At 41.3% G+C, this 26,867-nt stretch overlaps 2 protein-coding genes across 2 annotated transcripts in view; both read left to right on the forward strand.

Annotated features, from left to right (window-relative positions):
* Positions 1-4,875: 4,875 nt before the first annotated feature.
* Positions 4,876-10,432, forward strand: LOC123501784 (mitochondrial import receptor subunit TOM20 homolog). The gene is made up of 4 exons (XM_045250807.1): positions 4,876-5,108; positions 7,887-7,990; positions 8,646-8,813; positions 10,182-10,432. Exons 1-4 carry the CDS (start codon positions 4,976-4,978, stop codon positions 10,248-10,250), a joined length of 474 nt encoding a protein of 157 aa, XP_045106742.1. The 5' UTR covers positions 4,876-4,975; the 3' UTR covers positions 10,251-10,432.
* Positions 10,433-17,207: 6,775 nt separating this feature from the next.
* The window catches only part of LOC123501845 (E3 ubiquitin-protein ligase TRIP12-like), a 55,594-nt gene continuing 45,934 nt past the window's right edge, over positions 17,208-26,867 (forward strand). The window contains 2 exon segments of the mRNA XM_045250875.1: positions 17,208-17,364; positions 23,033-23,160. Coding sequence (XP_045106810.1) covers positions 23,069-23,160 — 92 coding nt within the window. The 5' untranslated portion in view covers positions 17,208-17,364; positions 23,033-23,068.

A 26,867-nucleotide genomic window follows, 5' to 3' on the forward strand; every position in this document is an offset into this window, starting at 1 on the left:
CTGTACAGGTGGCCAAGATAACATTAATAACAAGACATACAGTCCTAAAATACACCTGTAACAACTGTCATCTTCAGCATGTTCACAAAGCGGTCTGTCTATGTAGCAAACAGTAGGCAGCTGGTTCAATAATAACAACAACAACAACAACAACACTAACCTCTCAACAAACTGATCCAGTGTTTCTTCTTTACGAGAGGAGGAAGAGGAGGAGGAGGAGGAGGAGGAGGAGGAGGGAGAGGAAGAATGATGATGGACAGGTGGCAGGTAGGGAAGATCGCGGTGTCCTGCGGGGTTGCCTGACTCACTGCATGGAAGAAAGGATGTCAGTAGAGTTTATTGGCACTTAAAAGGACTACAGTCAGATTTACAGTCACTTAAATCAGTCAAGGTGTGTCGAGTTTAAGCTTTTAAGACAGACTGTTTGAATGAAGTTATATACAGGGCCAGCAGGAAAATAGTGTCGAGTTTAAGCTTTTAAGACTGTTTGAATTAAAGAGTTATATACAGGACCAGCAGAAAAATTGTGTCGAGTTTAAGCTTTTAAGACAGACTGTTTGAAACACTTCTATGCTTCACTAACTCTTTCATAAGGCTTTATTTCAGTTTACACGAGTTTTTAAGGTGGTTTTAACGATTCTAGAGGTAGACTGACAAGCTTTCTACATTACTAACTGGAAAAACTGAGCTTGAGTTATATACAGTGACAGCAGGACAGACAGTGACATAATGACAGGGAGTAATATTGTTTCAGTGTACAGTTGACGTGCATACAGTGAGGTGTCGCCAAGGTACGTACACACCTGTCTCATATACTCTTGTCAGATTCACACACCATATGTACAGGCGCTCAATTGAAGAATATGACAAGAATATGAAGTGATTATGAAGGGACTCACAACACAAAGCAACGGTACAAGTAGATGCTAAGTTTTGTTCAGTTAATATGTTTGTTTTGTTTGTGTGTGGTTGTGTGGACATTAGCAAGGAGTTCGGTCTAGTTTGGCAGGTTGGTATACACGTTAGGGCCGTGACATGTGGCGCTGTCTTGTACAATGTAGTGGTGAAGGTAGGGCATCTTAAATGGTCATTATTTCTCAGGATATGAACAGGATTATCAATGACTGAGAATACTGAGTTGTGTCCAAGAGATTTGTAAATGAAAAAGAAGCGTGAAATATTTACGTCTGGAAACAATGCTAACAATATTTTCTCTACTATAAATATCTCTCGTAGAAACGTATTTTTCATAGAGAAGAAACACCTTAAAATTGTCTTCTTTTGCTATTTTTGATTTATTAAGAAATGAAAGCCATGTATGTGGTTGGGCAGAGTGAGACAGAGTGAGTGAGGTGAGAGTGGCAGAGTGTAATACATGTTGACCATCGCGATACAAAATGACTGTATATAGCTAATCTGTCACAGTTTTGATAGTACATCTTCAATATGGCCGCTACAGTTGAAATGATCGTCTATTTCTACTGCAAGAGATATCACGCCATTAAGGGGAGCTAAAACTTGACCGTCTAAAACAAGAGGAGGAAGCACATTGTTCACTGATCGATGCTGAGAGAGAACATGTTTGGTCTTTGAGATATTGTTGACCTTTGATATATTAGAGTGACACCAAAATTTAATGAGGGTTAGTTCAAATATTATACTACTATGTAAGGTACTGAAGTCAGTATCATTAATTAAGTCTGTACCACAAGGCTTGTATCATTAATTAAGTCTTTACCACAAGGCTTGTATCATTAATTAAGTATGTACCACAAGGCTTGTATCATTAATTAAGTCTTTACCACAAGGCTTGTATCATTAATTAAGTCTTTACCACAAGGCTTGTATCATTAATTAAGTCTGTACCACAAGGCTTGTATCATTAATTAAGTCTGTACCACAAGGCTTGTATCATTAATTAAGTCTGTACCACAAGGCTTGTATCATTAATTAAGTCTGTACCACAAGGCTTGTATCATTAATTAAGTCTGTACCACAAGGCTTGTATCATTAAGTCTTTACCACAAGGCTTGTATCATTAATTAAGTCTGTACCACAAGGCTTGTATCATTAAGTCTTTACCACAAGGCTTGTATCATTAATTAAGTCTTTACCACAAGGCTTGTATCATTAAGTCTTTACCACAAGGCTTGCATCATTAATTAAGTCTTTACCACAAGGCTTGTATCATTAATTAAGTCTTTACCACAAGGCTTGTATCATTAATTAAGTCTTTACCACAAGGCTTGTATCATTAATTAAGTCTGTACCACAAGGCTTGTATCATTAATTAAGTCTTTACCACAAGGCTTGTATCATTAATTAAGTCTGTACCACAAGGCTTGTATCATTAATTAAGTCTTTACCACAAAGCTTGTATCATTAATTAAGTCTTTACCACAAGGCTTGTATCATTAATTAAGTCTGTACCACAAGGCTTGTATCATTAATTAAGTCTTTACCACAAAGCTTGTATCATTAATTAAGTCTTTACCACAAGGCTTGTATCATTAATTAAGTCTGTACCACAAGGCTTGTATCATTAAGTCTTTACCACAAGGCTTGTATCATTAATTAAGTCTTTACCACAAGGCTTGTATCATTAAGTCTTTACCACAAGGCTTGTATCATTAATTAAGTCTTTACCACAAGGCTAGTAGTAGTAGTAGTAGTAGTAGTAGTAGTAGTAGTAGTAGTAGTAGTAGTAGTAGTAGTGGTAGAGGTAGTAGTAGTAGTAGTAGTAGTAGTAGTAGTAGTGGTGGTGATAGTAGCAGTAATAATAATAATAATAATAATAATAATAATAATAATAATAATAATAATAATAATAATAATAAAATTAGCCTATTAATATAAGACTTAAGTAAATTTTAAGCTTTCTTCTATCAATTCTGGCATTTTTAAGCTTATATTGTGGCATTAATAACTGAACTAAAGCTTTCTCTTCATATTAGTGGTATTTTTAAGCTTTCTCTCCCTTAAAAGCTTAAAATACCCAAAACACCCTTAAAAAACATTAGCCTATTGGTTTTAAAGCTTATATTAGTGTTATAACCTTAATTCAAGCTATTTTCTAGTAATTGTGGCTATATTTAAGCTTTCTTTCGCCTTGAATCGCTTTATATTACTCAAAATAAGCTTAGAATATGTTTAAAATCCTAAAAATACCTTAAATTTCCTTAAAATACCTTAAAATGCCTTAGAAATACCTTAAATACCTTAAAAATCCCTTAAAATACCTAAAATACCTTAAAAATACCTTAAAAAGATTAGTACCTCTTATTTTGAAGCTCCCGTCTAGATACTCAGTAAAGGACGGCCGATTTAAGGAGGCGTGTAATATTAAAGGGATTTTCAGCTTATCCTTCGCTCCTAACCCCATATCCTTCAGTGATCCTCCTTCAGGCATCCCTAAGGCTCCTCCACCCGCCCCCCCGTGGCATCCGATTCCTTCCATCCTCAGATATTGAAGGATTTGTTAGGATGTGTCAATGGGTTAAGTTTTCCCGCGCTTTTTGGGGTATGTCTGTCTGTCTGTGTGTCTCTCTCTGTCTCTCTCTCTCTCTCTCTCTCTCTCTCTTTTTTTTTTCTTTTCTTTTTCTCTTTCTTCATTTATCTTCTCTCTCTCTCTCTCTCTCTCTCTCTCTCTCTCTCTCTCTCTCTCTCTCTTTCTTTCTTTCTCTCTCTCTCTCTCTCTCTCTCTCTCTCTCTCTCTCTCTCTCTCTCTCTCTCTCTCTCTCTCTCTCAATTTTTCTTAAACATTTCTTCACTAAAAACACACCAAAATTCTCTCTCTCTCTCTCTCTCTCTCTCTCTCTCTCTGGACCAAGTTATGAGGTCGATTATATAAAAAAAAAAAGAAGAATTTAAGTAAACAAATAAATACACATAAATATTGCAGAGAAAAAAAGAAAAAAAAAAGAAAAAAAAGAGAAAAAGAGAAATAGAGATAGATAAAGAGATAAGAAAATATAATAAAGGTGAAAGAAAGCTCAATCTCTTCTATAAAGCCTTGAGTCCTTTAAATTCCCTTCATTGTCTCGCTTATAGATTCCAATCCTTTACTGAGGCGAAAGAGAGAAAGAGAGTAAAAAAGAGAGATAGAGAGAGACAGAGGAAGAAAGAGAGAAAGAAAAATAAAATAAACCTTGAAATTTATCCTATTTCTTCTGTAAATCCCAGAATCTTTTAAACCCCTTTGATTATCTCACTTATAGACTAGGATCCTTTACTGAGACGAAAAGGAGAAAAAGAGAAAAAAAATAAATAGAAAAGAAAAGGAGATAGAAAAATTAACTAAACCTTAAAAAGCTACCCAATTTTTCTTTAAATCCCTAAAATTTTTAAATCCTCTTAATTATCTGATTTATAGTTTCCAATCCCTTACTGAGAGAAAAAAGAAAGAAAAAAGAAAGAGAAAGAAAGGAAGAAAAAAAGAGAAAAAATAAAACAAACCTAAAAATAAACCAAATCCTTTATATAAACCACTAAACCTCTTAAATTCCTTTAATTATCACATCTATAGTTTCCAACCCTTTACTGAGACGAAAAAGAGAAAAAAGAGATTAAAAGAAATAGAGAGATAGAAAAAAAGATAAAAAAATAAATTAACCTAAAAAATTACCAAGTCCATTTTATAAACCCCTTAGTTCCTTAAACCCCTTAATTATCTCATCTATAGTTTCCAATCCTTTACTGAGACGAAGAAGAGAGAAAAAAAGGAGAAAAAAAAGAAATAAAGAGATAGAAAAAGAGATAAGAAAATTAATTAAACTTAAAACAGAACAAAAACTTTCTATATAAATCCCTAAATCTCTTAAATCCCCTTAATTATCTCATCTATAGTTTCGAATCCCTTAGCGAGACAAGCTTAAGTTCCTTCCCTTATACACCCGGAGCCAGCCAGCGTGTACTTGCATACCCCTTATTTAAACCCAAATTTAGGGCTTTTTAAGGGTTGTAAGGGGCTGGAGGCATGGCTGTGTGGTACCGGAATGCCTTAGGAGTGGTGTGTGGTGTTGCTGGCGCCATATTTGTTGGGTATTGCCTCTATTTTGACCATAGAAGGAGGAGTGATCCCAACTTCAAGAAGAAACTGAGGGAGAGACGTAAGTTGTAATGTTGGTTATTGAATGGTGGTGGTGGTGGTGGTGGTAGTAGTGGTGGTGGTTTTTTTAGTACTGTTTTACTACTACTACTACTACTACTACTATTTATTGATAAAGAGAGTTACGGTTAATTTTTGTGGATTGTGGTTGTGGTGGTAGTTGTGGTTGGTAGTGTTAGTTGGTGGTTTTGGTTGGTACGGGTGGTGGTGGTGGTGGCGGCTGCGGCACTAGCGTAGTATAGACATCCCGTAACTAGGCTCTGAGGTGGCGCGGGTTTGGGATGCCAGCAGTCGCCACACCTTAGCCGTGGTGGTGGTGGTGGTATTTAGCCGTGGTGGTGGTGGTGGTGGTGGTATTTAGCCGTGGTGGTGGTGGTGGTGGTATTTAGCCGTGGTGGTGGTGGTGGTGGTATAGTCTGTGTACTGGTAAATGGCTCCTGGATTTGATGTGACTAATGGCCGCTGTGTTGGTGTGTTATCTAAGCATGTGTGTGTTGGTGTGTTATGTGCTGTGTGGTGTATTATGTGCTGTGTGATGTGTTATGTGACGTGTTATGTGGCGTGTGGTGTGTGGTGTGTGGTGTGTGGTGTCCATACAAGGGAGGACCTTACAACAGTTAGTGAGGTGAGGTGACTGTTGAGTGTGTAGGCAGGCCATTGGTCAGAGTGGACCACTGGCCCTGGAGGTGCTTCCTGCTTCATTATTGGTTGGAGTGTAGCTCTGTCCCGTTTCTCCACTACTTAGACCCTCAAGTCCATACACTATTTGAGTCGGAATACCCACCGTCCACCGTCCACCGTCCACCATCCATCAATGTGGTGACCAGTGACCAGTGACCCTGGGTGGTGGTTGTGGTGTGGATAACTCACCAAAACAGAAGATTACTGTGTGGGCAAACTAGTGCTGTGGATAACATGGCAGCACAGCAGCCAGTAAGGCTTGTTTTGTGTTGGTGAACACACTGATCACAAGGACACCTCACAGTTTGCCTCAAGATGTGACAACCACACACTCCCTGGGGCACCACCCACACCCACACCCACACCCACACCCAGGACCCACTTTACACTACACTCTATAGTGTTGGTAGTGGGTTAGGGTTTGGTTAGTAACCAGGGGACGGTTTGAGGGGCACAGCCCCATGGCTAGTCTGCAGAGGGGTCTTGGGGGCCATAGTCTCCTGGCTAATCCAGAGCGAATTGTTGGCAACCATGCTCAAGAGTAACACAGCAGTGGAGGCCTGGGCTGCTGCTCAAGAGTAACACAGCAGCGGAGGCCTGGGCTGCTGCTCAAGAGTAACACAGCAGCGGAGGCCTGGGCTGCTGCTCAAGAGTAACACAGCAGCGGAGGCCTGGGCTGCTGCTCAAGAGTAACACAGCAGTGGAGGCCTGGGCTGCTGCTCAGAGCACAGCAGCGGAGGCCTGGGCTGCTGCTCAAGAGTAACACAGCAGCGGAGGCCTGGGCTGCTGCTCAAGAGTAACACAGCAGCGGAGGCCTGGGCTGCTGCTCAAGAGTAACACAGCAGCGGAGGCCTGGGCTGCTGCTCAAGAGTAACACAGCAGCGGAGGCCTGGGCTGCTGCTCAAGAGTAACACAGCAGCGGAGGCCTGGGCTGCTGCTCAAGAGTAACACAGCAGCGGAGGCCTGGGCTGCTGCTCAAGAGTAACACAGCAGCGGAGGCCTGGGCTGCTGCTCAAGAGTAACACAGCAGCGGAGGCCTGGGCTGCTGCTCAAGGGTAACACAGCAGCGGAGGCCTGGGCTGCTGCCACGGCGCTGTCAAAGGTGTAATTGATGTATTGTCATCAACTGTGAAAATTGACCACTTTTAATTGATGTTTGTGGATTTGGGTTGGTGATTGTGGTGGTGGTGGTAGATGAGAGTGTGTGGTGGTGACTAGTCTAACCTAACCATTGTTACAACCACCACCACTACCACAACTATTGATAAGGGAGTATTTTATGGATTGTGGTTGTAAATTGTGGTTAGTGGTGTGTAGCCGTACCTAACTACCATTACTCCTACCACCATCACCTCTATGCCACACTGTTTCACCTAACCTAACCTAACCTCACCTAACCTCACCTAACCTAACCTAACCTAACCTTAACCTAACCTAACCTAACCACCATCACCTCTATGCCACACTGTTTCACCTAACCTAACCTAACCTAACCTAACCTAACCTCACCTCCCCTCCCCTCACCTCCCTCCCCTCCCCTCCAACAACACCAAGAGTCCTTCCTTGAGGTTGTTCGAGGTTCAGGTTCCAGTTCTGACTCTTGAGGGCTGAGTCATTGGAATTTTTTGGTCCAAGTCTGAGGTTTTCCAAGTCCGAGGGTCCATTGTATTTATTTTAGGGCTGTTTAGTTTATCTTTATGTGTTTGGTTTATTTATTCTCTCTCTCTCTCTCTCTCTCTCTCTCTCTCTCTCTCTCTCTCTCTCTCTCTCAAAAACACCCCAAAAATACCATAAAAACACCAAAAAACACACCAAAAACACCACAAAACACACCAAAACACCTAAAACACCCAAACACCAAAACGAAAAACACCACAAATCACACCAAAACACCACAAAACACAAAACACAAAACACATCAAAACACCACACAAAAACACCAAAAAACACCAAAACACCCCAAAACACCACAAAACACACAAACACACAAAACACACAAAACACTTCAAAACATACCCAAATATCTCTCTCTCTCTCTCTCTCTCTCTCTCTCTCTCTCTCTCTCTCTCTCTCTCTCTCTCTCTCTCTCTCTCTCCAGGTCGCCGTGCTCTGAGGGGCCGGGGCAGCGGTGGGGGCACTGTAACCTGGCCCAACCTCAAAGACCAAGAGGCGGTCCAGAAATTCTTCTTGTCCGAGGTCCAGGTGAGAGAGAGAGAGAGAGAGAGAGAGAGAGAGAGAGAGTAAAATGAATATGAAAGAGAAAGAAGGAGAGAGAGAGAGAGAGAGAGAGAGAGAGAGAGTTGATGTTATTTTGTTATTAAGTCATGGTTTTTCCTCCTCCTCCTCCTCCTCCTCCTCCTCCTCCTCCTCCTCCTCCTCCTCCTCCTCCTCCTCCTCCTCCTCCTCCTCCTCCTCCTCCTCCTCCTCCTCCTCCTCCTCCTCCTCCTCCTCCCTCCCCCCCTCCTCTTTCCCATGCATCTTCTCCTCTTCTTCTCTTGTCAATCTCCTCCTCCTCCTCCTCCTCCTCCTCCTCCTCCTCCTCCTCCTCCTCCTCCTCCTCCTCCTCCTCCTCCTCCTCCTCCTCCTCCTCCTCCTCCTCCTCAATTAATCTTTTCTCTTTCTTACAAACAAACCTTACCTTATTCCTCCTCCTCCTCCTCCTCCTCTCCTCTCTCCTCTCCTCTCCTCCTCCTCTCCTCTCCTCCTCCTCTCCTCTCCTCTCCTCCCTCCTCCTCCTCCTCCTCCTCATCATCATCATCAATTCTCTCCTCTCCTCTCAAACATCCTCCTCCTCCTCCTCCTCCTCCTCCTCCTCCTCCTCCTCCTCCTCCTCCTCCTCCTCCTCCTCCTCTGACAGGCTGGAGAGGAGTTGCTGGCCCAGGGTGAGATTGAGTCAGGGGTGGACCATCTGAGCCGGGCTGTGGCGGTGTGTGGGCAGCCCCAGCAGCTGCTTCAGGTGCTGCAGCAGACTCTGCCACCGCAAGTGTTCCAGCTGCTTCTGCATAAACTACCTTCTGTTGGAGAGGTAATGTGGGGGTGTCTGGGGTGTTTTGAGGGGGTTTTGGGGTGTTTTTGGGGTGTTTTGGGGATTTTGGGGTGTTTTGGGGTGTTTTGGGGTGTTTTTGGGGTGTTTTTGGGGTGTTTTGTGGATGTGAGAGTGTTTTGGTGGTATAGGGATGTCTGGGGTGTTGTGGGGTGTTTTGGGGTGTTTGGGGATTTTGGGGTGTTTTGGAGTGTTTTTGGTGTATTTTGTGGATGTGAGAGTGTTTTGGTGGTATAGGGAGTGTCTGGGGTGTTTGGTTTTGAGGTGTTTTGGGGTGTTTTTGGGGTGTTTTGTGGATGTGAGAGTGTTTTGGTGGTATAGGGAGTGTCTGGGGTGTTGTGGGGGTGTTTTTGTGGTGTTTTGGTGGTTTTGGGGTGTTTTGTGGATGTGAGAGTGTTTTGGTGGTATAGGATGTCTGGGGTGTTGTGGGGTGTTTTGGGGTGTTTAGGGGTATTTTGTGGATGTGAGAGTGTTTTGTTGGTATAGGGAGTGTCTGGGGTGTTGTGGGGGTGTTTTGCGGAAGTTTTGGGTTTTTGTGTTTTGGGTGTATTTTGTGGGTGTGAGAGTGTTTTGGAGGTATACAGGGCATCTGGGGTGTTGTCGGGGTGTAGGGATGTTGTGTGGGGGTTGTATGTGTGTTTTGGGGGTGTTTTGTGGTGTTTTTAGGTGTTTTTTGGGTGTTTTGAAGTGTTTGGAGTGTTTGGGTGTTTGAGGTGGTTTGTGGTGTTTGGGGTGTTTGAGGAGTTTTGGGATGTTTGGGGAGTTTTGAGGTGTGTTTATTGTTTTGTGTTTTAGGTGTTTTGAAGTGTTTAAAGGGATTTTTGAGTGTGTTTTGGGTGTATTTTGTGAGTGTGAGTGATTTTTGGTGTGTTTTGTGGTGGGTGTGTAGGTGTTGTGAGGTGTTGCAGTGTGTATGTGTATGTGGGGGTGTTTGGGGGTGTTTTGTTAGGTTTTTAGGGGTTATTGTGTGTTTTAGGTGTGTATCTGTTTTTTGGGTGTTGTGGAGTGTGTTTGAGGTGTTTTGGTGTGTTTTAGGGTGTTTGGGGTGTGTTAGGGTGTTTAGGGTGTTTTGGTGTTTTGGTGGTGTTGAGGGTTGTTGAGTGAGTAAGGGTGTTTGAAGGTGTGTTTTGGGTGTTGTATGGTGGTGTATGTGCTGTATGGGGTGTTTTCTGCATGTATGGTGGTGTATGGGGTGTTTAGAGGGATTTTTGGTGGTGTTGAGTGTGTAAGGGTGTTTTGAGGTGTGTTGTATGGTGGTGTATGGGGTGTTTAGGGTGTTGCAGGGTGTATGAGTCTCTCTCTCTCTGTCTCTGTCTCTGTCCACTCACTCTCTCTTTTCTCTCCTTCCAGAGCATACTTCAAGCTGCAGGTGGAGGGAAAGATGGAGGCAGCAAGGTCATGGAGGAGGACGTGGAGTGAAGTTACCTCCACCTGTTCCCTCCGCACCTCCACGTTTCCTCCACTTAGAGAGACTATAGATAAATTATTATTATTATTATTATTATTATTATTATTGTTATTTTTATTTCCGAGGCATTTTTTTGAGTTAATTACGTAAACACACAAATAATTCTGTTTTTTTATGCAATTTGTTTTTCATTGTCTGGTTTCTGTACATACAAAGTGTGAGAGAGTGAGAGAGAGAGAGAGAGAGAGAGAGAGAGAGAGAGAACATTTAATTGTAATAAATAAATAAAATGATTTGTGTTTTCCTATCTTTGTTTGTGTTGCCTTAAATACAGTCGTGGTGGTGGTGGTGGTAGTACTAGTAGTAGTAGTAGTAGTAGTAGTAGTAGTAGTAGTAGTAGTAGTAGTAGTAGTGGGGATATGGAGATGTTTTGAGGGCATTTTAAGACAGTTTGACATGTTTTGAGGGCATTTTTAAGACAGTTTGACATGTTTTGAGGGCATTTAAAGATAGTTTGACATGTTTTGAGGGCATTTTAAGACAGTTTGACATGTTTTGAGGGCATTTTAAGACAGTTTGACATGTTTTGAGGGCATTTTAAGAGTTTGGCATGTTTTGAGGGCATTTTAAGACAGTTTGGCATGTTTTGAGGGCATTTAAGACAGTTTGGCATGTTTTGAGGGCATTTTAAGACAGTTTGACATGTTTTGAGGGCATTTTAAGACAGTTTGACATGTTTTGAGGGCATTTTAAGACAGTTTGACATGTTTTGAGGGCATTTAAGACAGTTTGTTTTGAGGGCATTTTAAGACAGTTTGACATGTTTTGAGGGCATTTAAGACAGTTTGACATGTTTTGAGGGCATTTTAAGACAGTTTGACATGTTTTGAGGGCATTTTAAGACAGTTTGACATGTTTTGAGGGCATTTTAAGACAGTTTGACATGTTTTGAGGCATTTTAAGACAGTTTGACATGTTTTGAGGGCATTTTAAGACAGTTTGACATGTTTTGAGGGCATGACATGACATTTTTGAGGCATTTTAAGACAGTTTGACATGTTTTGAGGGCATTTAAGACAGTTTGACATGTTTTGAGGCATTTTAAGACAGTTTGACATGTTTTGAGGCATTTTAAGACAGTTTGACATGTTTTGAGGGCATTTTAAGACAGTTTGACATGTTTTGAGGGCATTTTAAGACAGTTTGACATGTTTTGAGGGCATTTTAAGACAGTTTGACATGTTTTGAGGGCATTTTAAGACAGTTTGACATGTTTTGAGGGCATTTAAGACAGTTTGACATGTTTTGAGGGCATTTTAAGACAGTTTGACATGTTTTGAGGGCATTTTAAGACAGTTTGACATGTTTTGAGGGCATTTAAGACAGTTTGACATGTTTTGAGGCATTTTAAGACAGTTTGACATGTTTTGAGGGCATTTTAAGACAGTTTGACATGTTTTGAGGGCATTTTAAGACAGTTTGACATGTTTTGAGGGCATTTTAAGACAGTTTGACATGTTTTGAGGGCATTTTAAGACAGTTTGACATGTTTTGAGGGCATTTTAAGACAGTTTGACATGTTTTGAGGGCATTTTAAGACAGTTTGACATGTTTTGAGGGCATTTTAAGACAGTTTGACATGTTTTGAGGGCATTTTAAGACAGTTTGACATGTTTTGAGGGCATTTTAAGACAGTTTGACATGTTTTGAGGGCATTTTAAGACAGTTTGACATGTTTTGAGGGCATTTTAAGACAGTTTGACATGTTTTGAGGCATTTTAAGACAGTTTGACATGTTTTGAGGGCATTTTAAGACAGTTTGACATGTTTTGAGGGCATTTTAAGACAGTTTGACATGTTTTGAGGGCATTTTAAGACAGTTTGACATGTTTTGAGGGCATTTTAAGACAGTTTGACATGTTTTGAGGGCATTTTAAGACAGTTTGACATGTTTTGAGGGCATTTTAAGACAGTTTGACATGTTTTGAGGGCATTTTAAGACAGTTTGACATGTTTTGAGGGCATTTTAAGACAGTTTGACATGTTTTGAGGGCATTTTAAGACAGTTTGACATGTTTTGAGGGCATTTTAAGACAGTTTGACATGTTTTGAGGGCATTTTAAGACAGTTTGACATGTTTTGAGGGCATTTTAAGACAGTTTGACATGTTTTGAGGGCATTTTAAGACAGTTTGACATGTTTTGAGGGCATTTTAAGACAGTTTGACATGTTTTGAGGCATTTTAAGACAGTTTGACATGTTTTGAGGGCATTTTAAGACAGTTTGACATGTTTTGAGGGCATTTTAAGACAGTTTGACATGTTTTGAGGGCATTTTAAGACAGTTTGACATGTTTTGAGGGCATTTTAAGACAGTTTGACATGTTTTGAGGGCATTTTAAGACAGTTTGACATGTTTTGAGGGCATTTTAAGACAGTTTGACATGTTTTGAGGGCATTTTAAGACAGTTTGACATGTTTTGAGGCATTTTAAGACAGTTTGACATGTTTTGAGGGCATTTTAAGACAGTTTGACATGTTTTGAGGGCATTTTAAGACAGTTTGACATGTTTTGAGGGCATTTTAAGACAGTTTGACATGTTTTGAGGGCATTTTAAGACAGTTTGACATGTTTTGAGGGCATTTTAAGACAGTTTGACATGTTTTGAGGGCATTTTAAGACAGTTTGACATGTTTTGAGGGCATTTTAAGACAGTTTGACATGTTTTGAGGGCATTTTAAGACAGTTTGACATGTTTTGAGGGCATTTAAGACAGTTTGACATGTTTTGAGGGCATTTTAAGACAGTTTGACATGTTTTGAGGGCATTTAAGACAGTTTGACATGTTTTGAGGGCATTTTAAGACAGTTTGACATGTTTTGAGGGCATTTTAAGACAGTTTGACATGTTTTGAGGGCATTTAAGACAGTTTGACATGTTTTGAGGGCATTTTAAGACAGTTTGACATGTTTTGAGGGCATTTTAAGACAGTTTGACATGTTTTGAGGCATTTTAAGACAGTTTGACATGTTTTGAGGGCATTTAAGACAGTTTGACATGTTTTGAGGGCATTTTAAGACAGTTTGACATGTTTTGAGGGCATTTTAAGACAGTTTGACATGTTTTGAGGGCATTTTAAGACAGTTTGACATGTTTTGAGGGCATTTTAAGACAGTTTGACATGTTTTGAGGGCATTTTAAGACAGTTTGACATGTTTTGAGGGCATTTTAAGACAGTTTGACATGTTTTGAGGGCATTTTAAGACAGTTTGACATGTTTTGAGGGCATTTTAAGACAGTTTGACATGTTTTGAGGGCATTTTAAGACAGTTTGACATGTTTTGAGGGCATTTTAAGACAGTTTGACATGTTTTGAGGGCATTTAAGACAGTTTGACATGTTTTGAGGCATTTTAAGACAGTTTGACATGTTTTGAGGGCATTTAAGACAGTTTGACATGTTTTGAGGGCATTTTAAGACAGTTTGACATGTTTTGAGGCATTTTAAGACAGTTTGACATGTTTTGAGGGCATTTAAGACAGTTTGACATGTTTTGAGGCATTTTAAGACAGTTTGACATGTTTTGAGGCATTTTAAGACAGTTTGACATGTTTTGAGGGCATTTTAAGACAGTTTGACATGTTTTGAGGGCATTTTAAGACAGTTTGACATGTTTTGAGGCATTTTAAGACAGTTTGACATGTTTTGAGGGCATTTTAAGACAGTTTGACATGTTTTGAGGGCATTTAAGACAGTTTGACATGTTTTGAGGCATTTTAAGACAGTTTGACATGTTTTGAGGCATTTTAAGACAGTTTGACATGTTTTGAGGGCATTTTAAGACAGTTTGACATGTTTTGAGGGCATTTTAAGACAGTTTGACATGTTTTGAGGGCATTTTAAGACAGTTTGACATGTTTTGAGGGCATTTTAAGACAGTTTGACATGTTTGAGGGTTTTAAGACAGTTTGACATGTTTTGAGGGCATTTAAGACAGTTTGACATGTTTTGAGGGCATTTTAAGACAGTTTGACATGTTTTGAGGGCATTTTAAGACAGTTTGACATGTTTTGAGGGTATTTTAAGACAGTTTGACATGTTTTGAGGGCATTTTAAGACAGTTTGACATGTTTTGAGGGGTATTTTAAGACAGTTTGACATGTTTTGAGGCATTTAAGACAGTTTGACATGTTTTGAGGCATTTAAGACAGTTTGACATGTTTTGAGGCATTTAAGACAGTTTGACATGTTTTGAGGCATTTTAAGACAGTTTGACATGTTTTGAGGGCATTTTAAGACAGTTTGACATGTTTGAGGATTTTAAGACAGTTTGACATGTTTTGAGGGCATTTTAAGACAGTTTGACATGTTTTGAGGGTATTTTAAGACAGTTTGACATGTTTTGAGGGTATTTTAAGACAGTTTGACATGTTTTGAGGGCATTTTAAGACAGTTTGATATGTTTTGAGGGCATTTTAAGAAGACAGTTTGACACGTTTTGAGGGCATTTTAAGACAGTTTGATATGTTTTGAGGGTATTTTAAGACAGTTTGACATGTTTTGAGGACATTTTAAGACAGTTTGACATATTTTGAGGGTATTTTAAGACAGTTTGACATGTTTTGAGGGCATTTTAAGACAGTTTGACATGTTTTGAGGATATTTTAAGACAGTTTGACATGTTTTGAGGGCATTTTAAGACAGTTTGACATGTTTTGAGGGTATTTTAAGACAGTTTGACATGTTTTGAGGGCATTTTAAGACAGTTTGACATATTTTGAGGGTATTTTAAGACAGTTTGACATGTTTTGAGGGCATTTTAAGACAGTTTGACATGTTTTGAGGATATTTTAAGACAGTTTGACATGTTTTGATGGCATTTTAAGACAGTTTGACATATTTTGAGGGTATTTAAGACAGTTTGACATATTTGAGGCATTTTAAGACAGTTTGACATGTTTTGAGGATATTTTAAGACAGTTTGTCATGTTTTGAGGGCATTTTAAGACAGTTTGACATGTTTTGAGGGCATTTTAAGACAGTTTGACATGTTTTGAGGGCATTTTAAGACAGTTTGACATATTTTGACGGCATTTTAAGACAGTTTGACATTTTGAGGGCATTTTAAGACAGTTTGATATTTTGAGGGCATTTTAAAAGTTTGACATGTTTTAGGTCATTTAAGACAGTTTAAGATGTTTTGATGGCATTTTCAGACAGTTTGACATGTTTTTAGGGCATATAAAGATGGTTTGGCATGTTTTTAGAATATTTTAAGACAGTTTGACATGTTTTTAGGGCATTTTAAGAGTTTGGCATACTTTTAGAGCATTTTGACATGTTTTTAGGGCATTTTCAGACAGTTTGGCATGTTTATAGGCCATTTTAAGACCGTTTGGCATGTTTTTAGGCCATTTTAATACTGGGACACATTTTTACCTAGAGTTTTGTGCACCATTAGACCATTTTATTGACATTAGCAAGGGTGTATGGAGGGCAGAAGATTAATGGGCACAGTCTTCACTATTCTAATCCCCCACATGAGTTTGTGAAGCTGTAGAATATCACCAAATAGTCACCACAAGGAATATGGAAGCACGTTATACTACTGAAGGAATTAATAAGAGAAATTGTTAGAGGAAGCAGTTTTTAGTTGAGTCACCCTTAAAATTATTTGAGGACGTAATTATTTTAAGATAGACACGTGTAATTTGTTATTTATTTATTGATCTATTTTGTGTTTTACGGGTGTTGTTATGAGAGGCTTGCTATATTAGGTGTAGATAAATAAAATGGTTCTTATAGTAATGGCAAGAGATGTTTTATTTAGTTGAGTTAACCTTAAAATTTAGGTAAGATAGAAAACGTGACTATTTTAAGGTAAACTCGTGTATTTGTTTCCCTTACCCGTGTATTGTTATGGCGACGTGGCATAGCAAATGTAAACAAACGCCATGGCTTTCTTAGAGCTACATTTCTCTCAACTCTCATATTAATCATAGAAGGAAGGCTTAAAAATATTATTACCTATCTAGTTTGTATATAATTGAGCAGCCATCTTTGAAATACACTGTTACAATAATAAATATTTCAATCAATCGTATTAATAAGTTTCTCTATATCTAATCTTCTTATTGATGTATTTAAATCTCGTACAATAATAATGGCTTAATCAGAGGGAAATTAGAAAGATAAAGAGATAATGGATAGACAAGGCTTATGATATGATGGAGTAATGGGGTGATTACTCCATATAACCATTAATAGTTTGTATATTCCGCCATAGCAGTCATGTTTCCAAAATCAACATATCTATTATAAAAAAAAAGAAAGAAAAAAAAAAAAACAATGATGAATAATAGAAATGACAAAAAACAAACTTAAAAATTACAACAAGCATTTATTGACACAGTGTACAAGGAAGAACGCCATGACAAGTTAGATAAATAATAATGATTTTGTACAATTCGACTGGAAAACCGTACCCTGAAACTCAGATAAGGGCACCATAGATATGCCCAAAAGACCTTAAAATGAAGATAAAGACCCTTACTAAACCCTTAACACCCTTAAAAAACCCTTAAACATCCCTCTTTCACCAATAACAGTGCATTAATAGTTCGTAATGTCCGCGGTGGCAGCCATATGTTTCATGTAGACACAAAAACATACCAAAAACTAAAAAAAACAATGATGAATAATAAAAACACAATAAAACAAACTTAAAAATAACAACAAGCATTTATTGACACAGTTTACAAGGAAGAACGCCATAACAAGCTAGATAAATAATAATGATTTTGTACAACTGGCCTGGCAAACCGTACACTAATACCCAGCTATGGAGACCTGAGATGTCCCTATAAACTTATGAAATAAAGGCAAAAAACCTTATTAAACCCCTCAAAACCCTTAAATAACCCCTTTTTATGGAGGGTAGTGTAATCCTCCGCCGGGTGAGTTTAGGTACTAGTTAGTTTAGCGGCGGAGGAAAGGAAATGCGCGGGAAAAGTGAGTAAGGCGGCCCAGCTGAGGTGAGGTGCAAGGAAGGTCTGTTTATGTGTGAGATCTCCAACCTTCGCCTCTCTGCCCACAAATCAGGCCACCTTTATGTTATTAGACCAGGTAACTATGATTTCCCGTGCCCTACTATCACTACTACTATCCATCTACCTGTACTATCCCCGCCGCGGCCCTGGGCGTTGGGAAAATGGGGGAAAAATAGGAAAATATATCGACATGGGATAGGGTTAGCACAATGGCTGCCCTCTTGTGACTCCCTTATTTCTTGGTTTATTTGTATTTTCCGGGGGTTTTTGTGGGTGTTGCGGTGTTGTGTGGTGTTGGGCTATTGGTGTCTACCCGTGCCTCTGTTCGCGAAGGCAGAGAATAGCGAGAAATTGGATAAAAGACGGAAGAAAGAGGAAATGATGGGGGAAGACAATGGCAGGGGTGATGTGGTTTCGTGTTGGAATTTGGTTGTTTTCTCACTTATCTCGCCACTTACACGTCTCTCGCTCACTTCAGCCTTACTTACATCACTTACCTATCTACTTACAGGCTCTGGGTCACTCACGAAGGAGGAAGTGGGGAAAAATGCAATAAATATAGGAGATAGTGGCGAATAGGTGAGGGTACAATGGCAGACGAGAGACAGGATGAGGTGCGGAATTTGCTTATTTTTTCACTTATCTCGCCACTTACAGGTCTCTCGCTCACTACAGCCTTACTTACATCACTTACCTACCTACTTACAAGCCGCGGCCCACTTACGAAGCAGGGAAGTGGGAGAAATAGCGATAAATGACGGAGGAACTGGGAAAAATGACCCCTACACAATGGGTTTCTTCGTAAACATCGGATATTTTGATTAATTTCTCTCTTATTTCTCGACTTACACTTACAATACGCACTACACATTTACTTAAGAGTCTAGCCTGCCTACTTACACGCCGGGGCCCGCCTACGAATGGGGGAAGAGGGAGAAATGTGATAGAAAAGTGTTCGTTTTTTTATTCTGCCCAGTGAGTGAGAGAAATATTTGTAGTTTATTTATTTATTTATTTGTTTGTTTATTGTGGTTATTGTTTTCTTTTATGTAGGTTTCAGAGAGAGAGAGAGAGAGAGAGAGAACAGGAGGAAAGTTTTAGTATGGATTGACAAAACAGGAAAATCTCTCTCTCTCTCTCTCTCTCTCTCTCTCTCTCTCTCTCTCTAGTATTAAAGAAAAAATGTGTTTCCAATTACTATTAACTTCTACTACTACTATTAGAACACACACTTTGTAATGCTATAAGGTGTGTGTGTGTGTGTGTGTGTGTGTAATTTTCCATGGTGTGTGTATCATACTGGTGTGGCCTGGTCTCCATATCCACACACATCCAACCTTCCTTTAAAACTGTGCACACTCCTCGCTGACACCTCCTCCTCACTCAAACCATTCCACACCTCCACACATCTCTGCGGGAAACTATATTTCTTCACATCCTTCAAGCATATTCCCTTGGCTATCTTTGTACTATGCGATCTCGTAGTTCTATTTAAGTTTTCCTCTCTCAACATCATTTGCTCATTATCCACTTCATCCACTCCACTCAACAGTTTATAAAGCTGTATTAAATCTCCTCTTTCTCTTCTTTGTTCCAAGGTAAGCAAATTCATTTCTTTTAATCTCTCCTCATAGGTCATTTCTGCCAATTCCGGAACCATTTTTGTTGCCATTCTCTGCAATCTCTCCAACTTCCTTATATGCTTCTTTTTATAAGGGGACCAAACCACTCCAGCATATTCCAATCTTGGTCTAATTACCATACTAATTAATTTCTTCATCATATCTTTATCCATATAATGGAAGGCTAATCCAATATTTTTATCAAATTATACGTTTCTCCAAACATCTTATCAATATGAGCCTCAAACTGCCCATGGTCTTGTATTATCACTCCCAAATCCTTTTCCTTTTCCACCTTTTTCAACACTACTTCTTCACCCATCTTATATGACCCTCTTGGCCGTCTTCCACTCTTCCCCATCTCCATCACATGACTTTTGCTCAGATTAAATTCCATTTGCCACCTCTTGCTCCACTCCCAAATCTTATCCAGATCTGCCTGTAAAATTTCACAATCTTCTTCACTCTTCACACACCTACACAACTTCGCATCATCCGCAAACAAATTAATATAACTGTTTACTCCCTCTGGCATGTCATTAATATATACAAGGAAAAGTATTGGTGCCAGCACTGAGCCTTGTGGGACTCCACTCTCCACCACCAACCAGTCCGACCTTGCATCCCTTATTACCGTTCTCATCTCCCTCCATCTCAAGTAGTTTTCCATCCACTTTAACACTTTTCCTTTCAGTCCTCCATAAATCTCTAATTTCCATAACAGTCTCTGTGAGGTACCTTGTCAAAAGCTTTCTTTAAATCCAAATATACACAGTCCATCCATCCTCTCTCTCTTGTATTTTGTCAACCACTCTTGAATAAAAGCTCAGTAGATTTGTTACACATGACCTCCCTTTCCTGAAGCCAAATTGATGATCCGATAATAACTTATGATCCTCCAGGAACCGTATCCAATATTTCTTTATCACCCTCTCACAAATCTTACCGACCACACTTGTTAGAGACACAGGTCTATAGTTAAGAGGCTCTTCCTTACTGCCTCCCTTATAAATGGCCACCACTTCAGTGTTCTGTCCACCAGCTGATCCACCCCACACTGTCTTGTCTTAGCCACTAACTTTAACCCCTTCAGTAGCGTGACGTGTTTCCCTATTCCTTGTGGTGACTATTTGGTGACTTTCTACAGCTTCACAAACTCATGTGGGGGATTAAAATGGTGAAGACTGTGGCCATTAATCTTCTGCCCTCCATACACCCTTGCTAATGTCAATAAAATGGTCTTATCGTAGCCACACTGTCTTAAAATGCCCTAAAAAACATGAGTCTCCCTATTCCTTGTGGTGACTATTTGGTGATTTTGTACAGCTTCACAAACTCATGTGGGGGATTAAAATAGTGAAGACTGTGGCCATTAATCTTCTGCCCTCCATACACCCTTGCTAATGTCAATAAAATGGTCTAATGGTACACAAAACTCAATTAAAATAGTGAAGACTGTGGCCATTAATCTTCTGCCCTCCATACACCCTTGCTAATGTCAATAAAATGCTCTAATGGTACACAAAACTCAATTAAAATAGTGAAGACTGTGGTCATTAATCTTCTGCCCTCCATACACCCTTGCTAATGTCAATAAAATGGTCTAATGGTGCACAAAACTCAAGGTAAAAATGTGTCCCAGTACTGAAGGGGTTAAACTGAAGAGGCAACGAGAGAAAATTATTAATGCCACAGAGAGAGAGAGAGAGAGAGAGAGAGAGAGAGAGAGAGAGAGAGATGAGGTGATGGGGAGATGTGATGGGAGAGAGAGGGAGATAGTGATGAGAGACAAGGGATATTACTATAGAGAGAGATAATTGGGCTGGCTTGGGTTAGGCTGGCTTAGGTTAGGCTGGCTTGGGTTAGGCTGGCTTGGGTTAGGCTGACTTGGGTTAGGTTGGCTTAGGTTAGGCTGGCTTAGGTTAGGCTGGCTTGGGTTAGGCTGGGTTGAGTTAGGCTGGCTTGGGTTAGGCTAGCTTAGGTTAGGCTGGCTTAGGTTAGGCTGGCTTGGGTTAGGCTGGCTTGGGTTAGGTTAGGTTAGGTTAGGCTGGCTTGGGTTAGGCTGGCTTGGGTTAGGCTAGCTTAGGTTAGGCTGGCTTAGGTTAGGCTGGCTTGGGTTAGGTTAGGTTAGGTTAGGCTGGCTTGGGTTAGGCTGGCTTAGGTTAGGCTGGCTTAGGTTAGGCTGGCTTAGGTTAGGCTGGCTTGGGTTAGGTTAGGTTAGGTTAGGCTGGCTTAGGTTAGGCTGCCTTGGTTAGGCTGCTTAGGTTAGGCTGGCTTAGGTTAGGCTGGCTTAGGTTAGGCTGGCTTAGGTTAGGCTGGCTTGGGTTAGGCTGGCTTGGGTTAGGCTGGCTTAGGTTAGGCTGGCTTAGGTTAGGCTGGCTTAGGTTAGGCTGGCTTAGGTTAGACTGGCTTAGGTTTGGTTGGCTTAGGTTAGGCTGGCTTGGGTTAGGCTGGCTCGGGTTAGGCTGGCTTAGGTTAGGCTGGCTTAGGTCAGGCTAGCTTGGGTTAGGCTGGGTTGGGTTAGGCTGGCTTAGGTTAGGCTGGCTTGGGTAAGGCTGGCTTGGGTTAGGTTAGGTTAGGTTAGGCTGGCTTAGGTTAGGCTGGCTTGGGTTAGGTCAGGTCCTTGTGTTTGCTTTTAAGACATCTTAGGGCATTTTTGTGGTGTTTTGGAATTATTTTAAGTGTTTTTGATGTTCTTAAGGTATTCAATCCCCTTCTGTTTGCATTAAAGGTGTTTGTGGTGATCATTTAGGCATTTTTGTGGTGTTTTGGTTTTTTTTTAAGTGTTTTTGATGTTCTTAAGGTATTGAATCCTCTTCTGTTTGCATTAAAGGTGTTTGGGGTGATAATTTGAGGTTCTTAAGGTATTCAATCCTCTTTTGTTTGCATTTAAAGTGTTGTGGTGATCATTTAGGCATTTTTGTGGTGTTTTGGTTTTTTTTTAGTGTTTTTGATGTTCTTAAGGTATTCAATCCCCTTCTGTTTGCATTTAAGGTGTTTGGGGTGATAATTTGAGGTTCTTAAGGTATTCAATCCTCTTTTGTTTGCATTTAAAGTGTTGGGGTGATCATTTAGGCATTTTTGTGGTGTTATGGGGCATTTTAAGTGTTTTTGGTGTTCTTAAGGTATTAAATCCCCTTCTGTTTGCATTTAAGGTGTTTGGGGTGATAATTTGAGGTTCCTAAGGTATTCAATCCTCTTTTGTTTCCATTTAAAGTGTTGGGGTGATCATTTAGGCGTTTTTGGGGTGTTTTGAGTGTTTTTGGTGTTCTGAAGGTGTTTAATCCCCTTCTGTTTGATTTTAAGGTGTTCAATTCCCTGTTTTTTGTGTTTAAGGTGTTTAATCCTTCTCCTTATGATGTGATGAGCATTTTTGGGGCATTTTGAAGTGTTTATAGCATTTTTGGGGCATTTTGAAGTGTTTTGGGGATTTTTGAACTGTTTTTTGGCATTTTTGGGGTGTTTTTGGTGTTTTGGAGTGTTTTCAAGTGTTTTTGGCATTTTGGGGTGTTTTGAAGTGTTTTTGGCATTTTGGGGTGTTTTGAAGTGTTTTGAGTATATTATGGTGTTCCTAAGGTGTTTAATCCCCTTGTGTTTGCTTTTCAGGTGTTTGTGGTGGTGTTTGAGGCATATTTGGGGTGTTTTGGATGTTTTTTGAGTGTGTTTGGTGTTACTGAGGTGTTCAATCTCTGTGTTTGTGTTCTTGATATGTTAAAGTTGCTTTGAAGTGTTTTTTTGTGGTGTTTGTGGTGTTTGGGCATTTTTGGGGTGTTTTTGAGTGTTTGTGGTGTTTATAAGGTGTTTGATCCCCCTGTGTTAAAATTTTTGGTGTTTGTGGTGATGTTTGGGTATTTTTGAGTGTTTGTGGTGTTTATAAGGTGTTTGATCCCCTTGTGTTAAAATTATTGGTGTTTGTGGTGGTGTTTGGGCTTTTTGTGGTGTTTTAGAGTGTTTGTGGTGTTTATAAGGTGTTCAATTCTCTTATATTTGTGCTCTTAATAAGTTAGAGTAGTTTTGAAGTGTTTTTGTGGTGTTTTGATGGTGTTTGGGCATTTTTGTGGTGTTTTAGAGTGTTTGTGGTGTTTATAAGGTGTTTAATCCCCCTGTGTGTTTCCATTTAAGGTGTTGTTGGCATGACTGGGTTCGAGACTGGGGCCCATGGCGGCACGCGGTGAGGGGACCGCCGGGGGCTTACACTCCAGAGGCTCACCAGCCAACACACCACACTCCGCACCACACTCCAGAAACAGGTGAGAGGGAGAGAGAGAGAGAGAGAGAGAGAGAGAGAGAGAGAGAGAGAGAGAGAGAGAGAGGTGCTTGTGTTTTGCATGGTGTTTTTGTTGTAAGATTTCACCAAAGCATCCTTTCTTGGTGTTGAGATGCATTTACACCAAGCCAATCCGATCCCTTCAATTCCTGAGTGGTTCAATCAAATGGGCCGCCTTGGTACAGTGGAACCATGTGTGCTTTGGGGTCCGAGGGTCTCCAGAAAAGCACACAGGTTCAAATCCCATCCACAGTCCAAGTGTAGGTAGGGAAATGGTCTTAAATTCCCTAGTGTGGATAGTCTGGGGTGTGTAATAGTCAGCCAGGCACCAGCTGAGTGAGGAACGGGTGTAAAGTTCCCTTCACTGTGCCAGATCTCCGTCACATGACAAGGTATAGGATTGACAGCTGTGTTTGTAATGGTAGCCTCCATACACCATTGAGCCTAGATAAAGAGGTGGTGGTGTATGAAGTGGTGTAGCTATTTCTATCACAGTGAATCATTCCATCCTGCCACTCTACACCACTTGGCCAGACAAACTATTCGCTCAGAGTGACGGGAATTGATATGGTCTGGTGTGGGTAACTTAATAAATCTCCACAAATACACTCACCCCTCGAAACAACGGACTTCCCAAACTACGGACAAATTCTGGAGTTCAGTTTAATCTACGGACGAATATTAAAATCCACACGATTGTCCGTTCCTGGGAATTTATTGTCCAGTAGGTGGCGGGTCGGTCATCAACTGTTGGCTACCATGTTTAATCTTCAGTCCAGTGCTTACCGCAGCTTTTTTATGCATTTGAACCCTTCCTACGAGTGCTTAACCGGTCCAAAATGCCTCCTGAACCTAGCAAACCAGTCAGGCGTAATTGAAAGGCTCGTGGACGCATTTGTCCGTTCTTTTGAAGGTCGAGTGGAGTAGTATTGCCAGTAATTTGTGTTCCTTCTGCAGGTGTACGTGTGTGTGTCTGCCTGCCTTTTTCTTGAGCAGCCTTTGATTTTTGTGTTTTAAATATTAATGATTTTGTGTTAATATATTTGTCGGTTTATAACATTGTGAGTTATAGTTTATTTATTATTAATGTGGCCGTAGCAGTGAAAAGTTTGCCCAGCGCTGCCTTGTGCTTCTTGCTGGTGACAGGAAATATCTTAATTGATTAACACAACACTCACCGCGTCACTGCCTTCACCACACACCACAGTTACTCACCATTAACACAACACTCACCGCATCACTGCCTTCACCACAGACCACACTCACCATTAACACAACACTCACCGCGTCACTGCCTTCACCACACACACCACACTCACTCACCATTAACACAACACTCACCGCATCACTGCCTTCACCACACACCACACTCACCGCGTCACTGCCTTCACCACACACACCACAGTTACTCACCATTAACACAACACTCACCGCATCACTGCCTTCACCACAGACCACACTCACCATTAACACAACACTCACCGCGTCACTGCCTTCACCACACACACCACACTCACCATTAACACAACACTCACCGCATCACTGCCTTCACCACACACCACACTCACTCACCATTAACACAACACTCACTGCGTCACTGCCTTCACCACACACACCACACTCACCATTAACACAACACTCACCGCATCACTGCCTTCACCACACACACCACACTCACCATTAACACAACACTCACCGCGTCACTGCCTTCACCACACACACACACTCACCATTAACACAACACTCACCGCATCACTGCCTTCACCACACACCACACTCACCATTAACACAACACTCACCGCGTCACTGCCTTCACCACACACACCACACTCACCATTAACACAACACTCACCGCGTCACTGCCTTCACCACACACCGCACTCACCATTAACACAACACTCACCGCGTCACTGCCTTCACCACACACACACACTCACCATTAACACAACACTCACCGCATCACTGCCTTCACCACACACACCACACTCACCATTAACACAACACTCACCGCACACTGCCTTCACCACACACACACAGTCACTCACCATTAACACAACACTCACCGCATCACTGCCTTCACCACACACACCACACTCACCATTAACACAACACTCACCGCGGCACTGCCTTCACCACACACACCACACTCACTCACCATTAACACAACACTCACCGCGTCACTGCCTTCACCACACACCACACTCACCATTAACACAACACTCACCGCATCACTGCCTTCACCACACACACCACACTCACCATTAACACAACACTCACTGCGTCACTGCCTTCACCACACACACCACACTCACCATTAACACAACACTCACCGCATCACTGCCTTCACCACACACACACTCACCATTAACACAACACTCACCGCGTCACTGCCTTCACCACACACACCACACTCACCATTAACACAACACTCACCGCATCACTGCCTTCACCACACACACCACACTCACCATTAACACAACACTCACGCGTCACTGCCTTCACCACACACACACACTCACCATTAACACAACACTCACCGCATCACTGCCTTCACCACACACACCACACTCACCATTAACACAACACTCACCGCATCACTGCCTTCACCACACACCACACTCACCATTAACACAACACTCACCGCATCACTGCCTTCACCACACACCGCACTCACCATTAACACAACACTCACCACGTCACTGCCTTCACCACACACACACACTCACCATTAACACAACACTCACCGCATCACTGCCTTCACCACACACACCACACTCACCATTAACACAACACTCACCATCACTGCCTTCACCACACACACCACAGTCACCATTAACACAACACTCACCGCATCACTGCCTTCACCACACACACACACTCACCATTAACACAACACTCACCGCACTGCCTTCACCACACACACCACACTCACTCACCATTAACACAACACTCACCGCGTCACTGCCTTCACCACACACCACACTCACCATTAACACAACACTCACCGCATCACTGCCTTCACCACACACACCACACTCACCATTAACACAACACTCACCGTCACTGCCTTCACCACACACACCACACTCACCATTAACACAACACTCACCGCATCACTGCCTTCACCACACACACCACACTCACCATTAACACAACACTCACCGCATCACTGCCTTCACCACACACACACACTCACCATTAACACAACACTCACCGTCACTGCCTTCACCACACACACACACTCACCATTAACACAACACTCACCGCATCACTGCCTTCACCACACACACCACACTCACCATTAACACAACACTCACCGCATCACTGCCTTCACCACACACCACACTCACCATTAACACAACACTCACCGCATCACTGCCTTCACCACACACCACACTCACCATTAACACAACACTCACCACGCACTGCCTTCACCACACACACACACTCACCATTAACACAACACTCACCGCATCACTGCCTTCACCACACACACACTCACCATTAACACAACACTCACCGCGGCACTGCCTTCACCACACACACCACAGTCACTCACCATTAACACAACACTCACCGCATCACTGCCTTCACCACACACACCACACTCACCATTAACACAACACTCACCGCATCACTGCCTTCACCACACACACCACACTCACTCACCATTAACACAACACTCACCGC

The sequence above is a fragment of the Portunus trituberculatus genome, chromosome 2, assembly GCF_017591435.1.
Source record: "Portunus trituberculatus isolate SZX2019 chromosome 2, ASM1759143v1, whole genome shotgun sequence".
In the NCBI taxonomy this organism is placed as follows: domain Eukaryota; kingdom Metazoa; phylum Arthropoda; class Malacostraca; order Decapoda; family Portunidae; genus Portunus; species Portunus trituberculatus.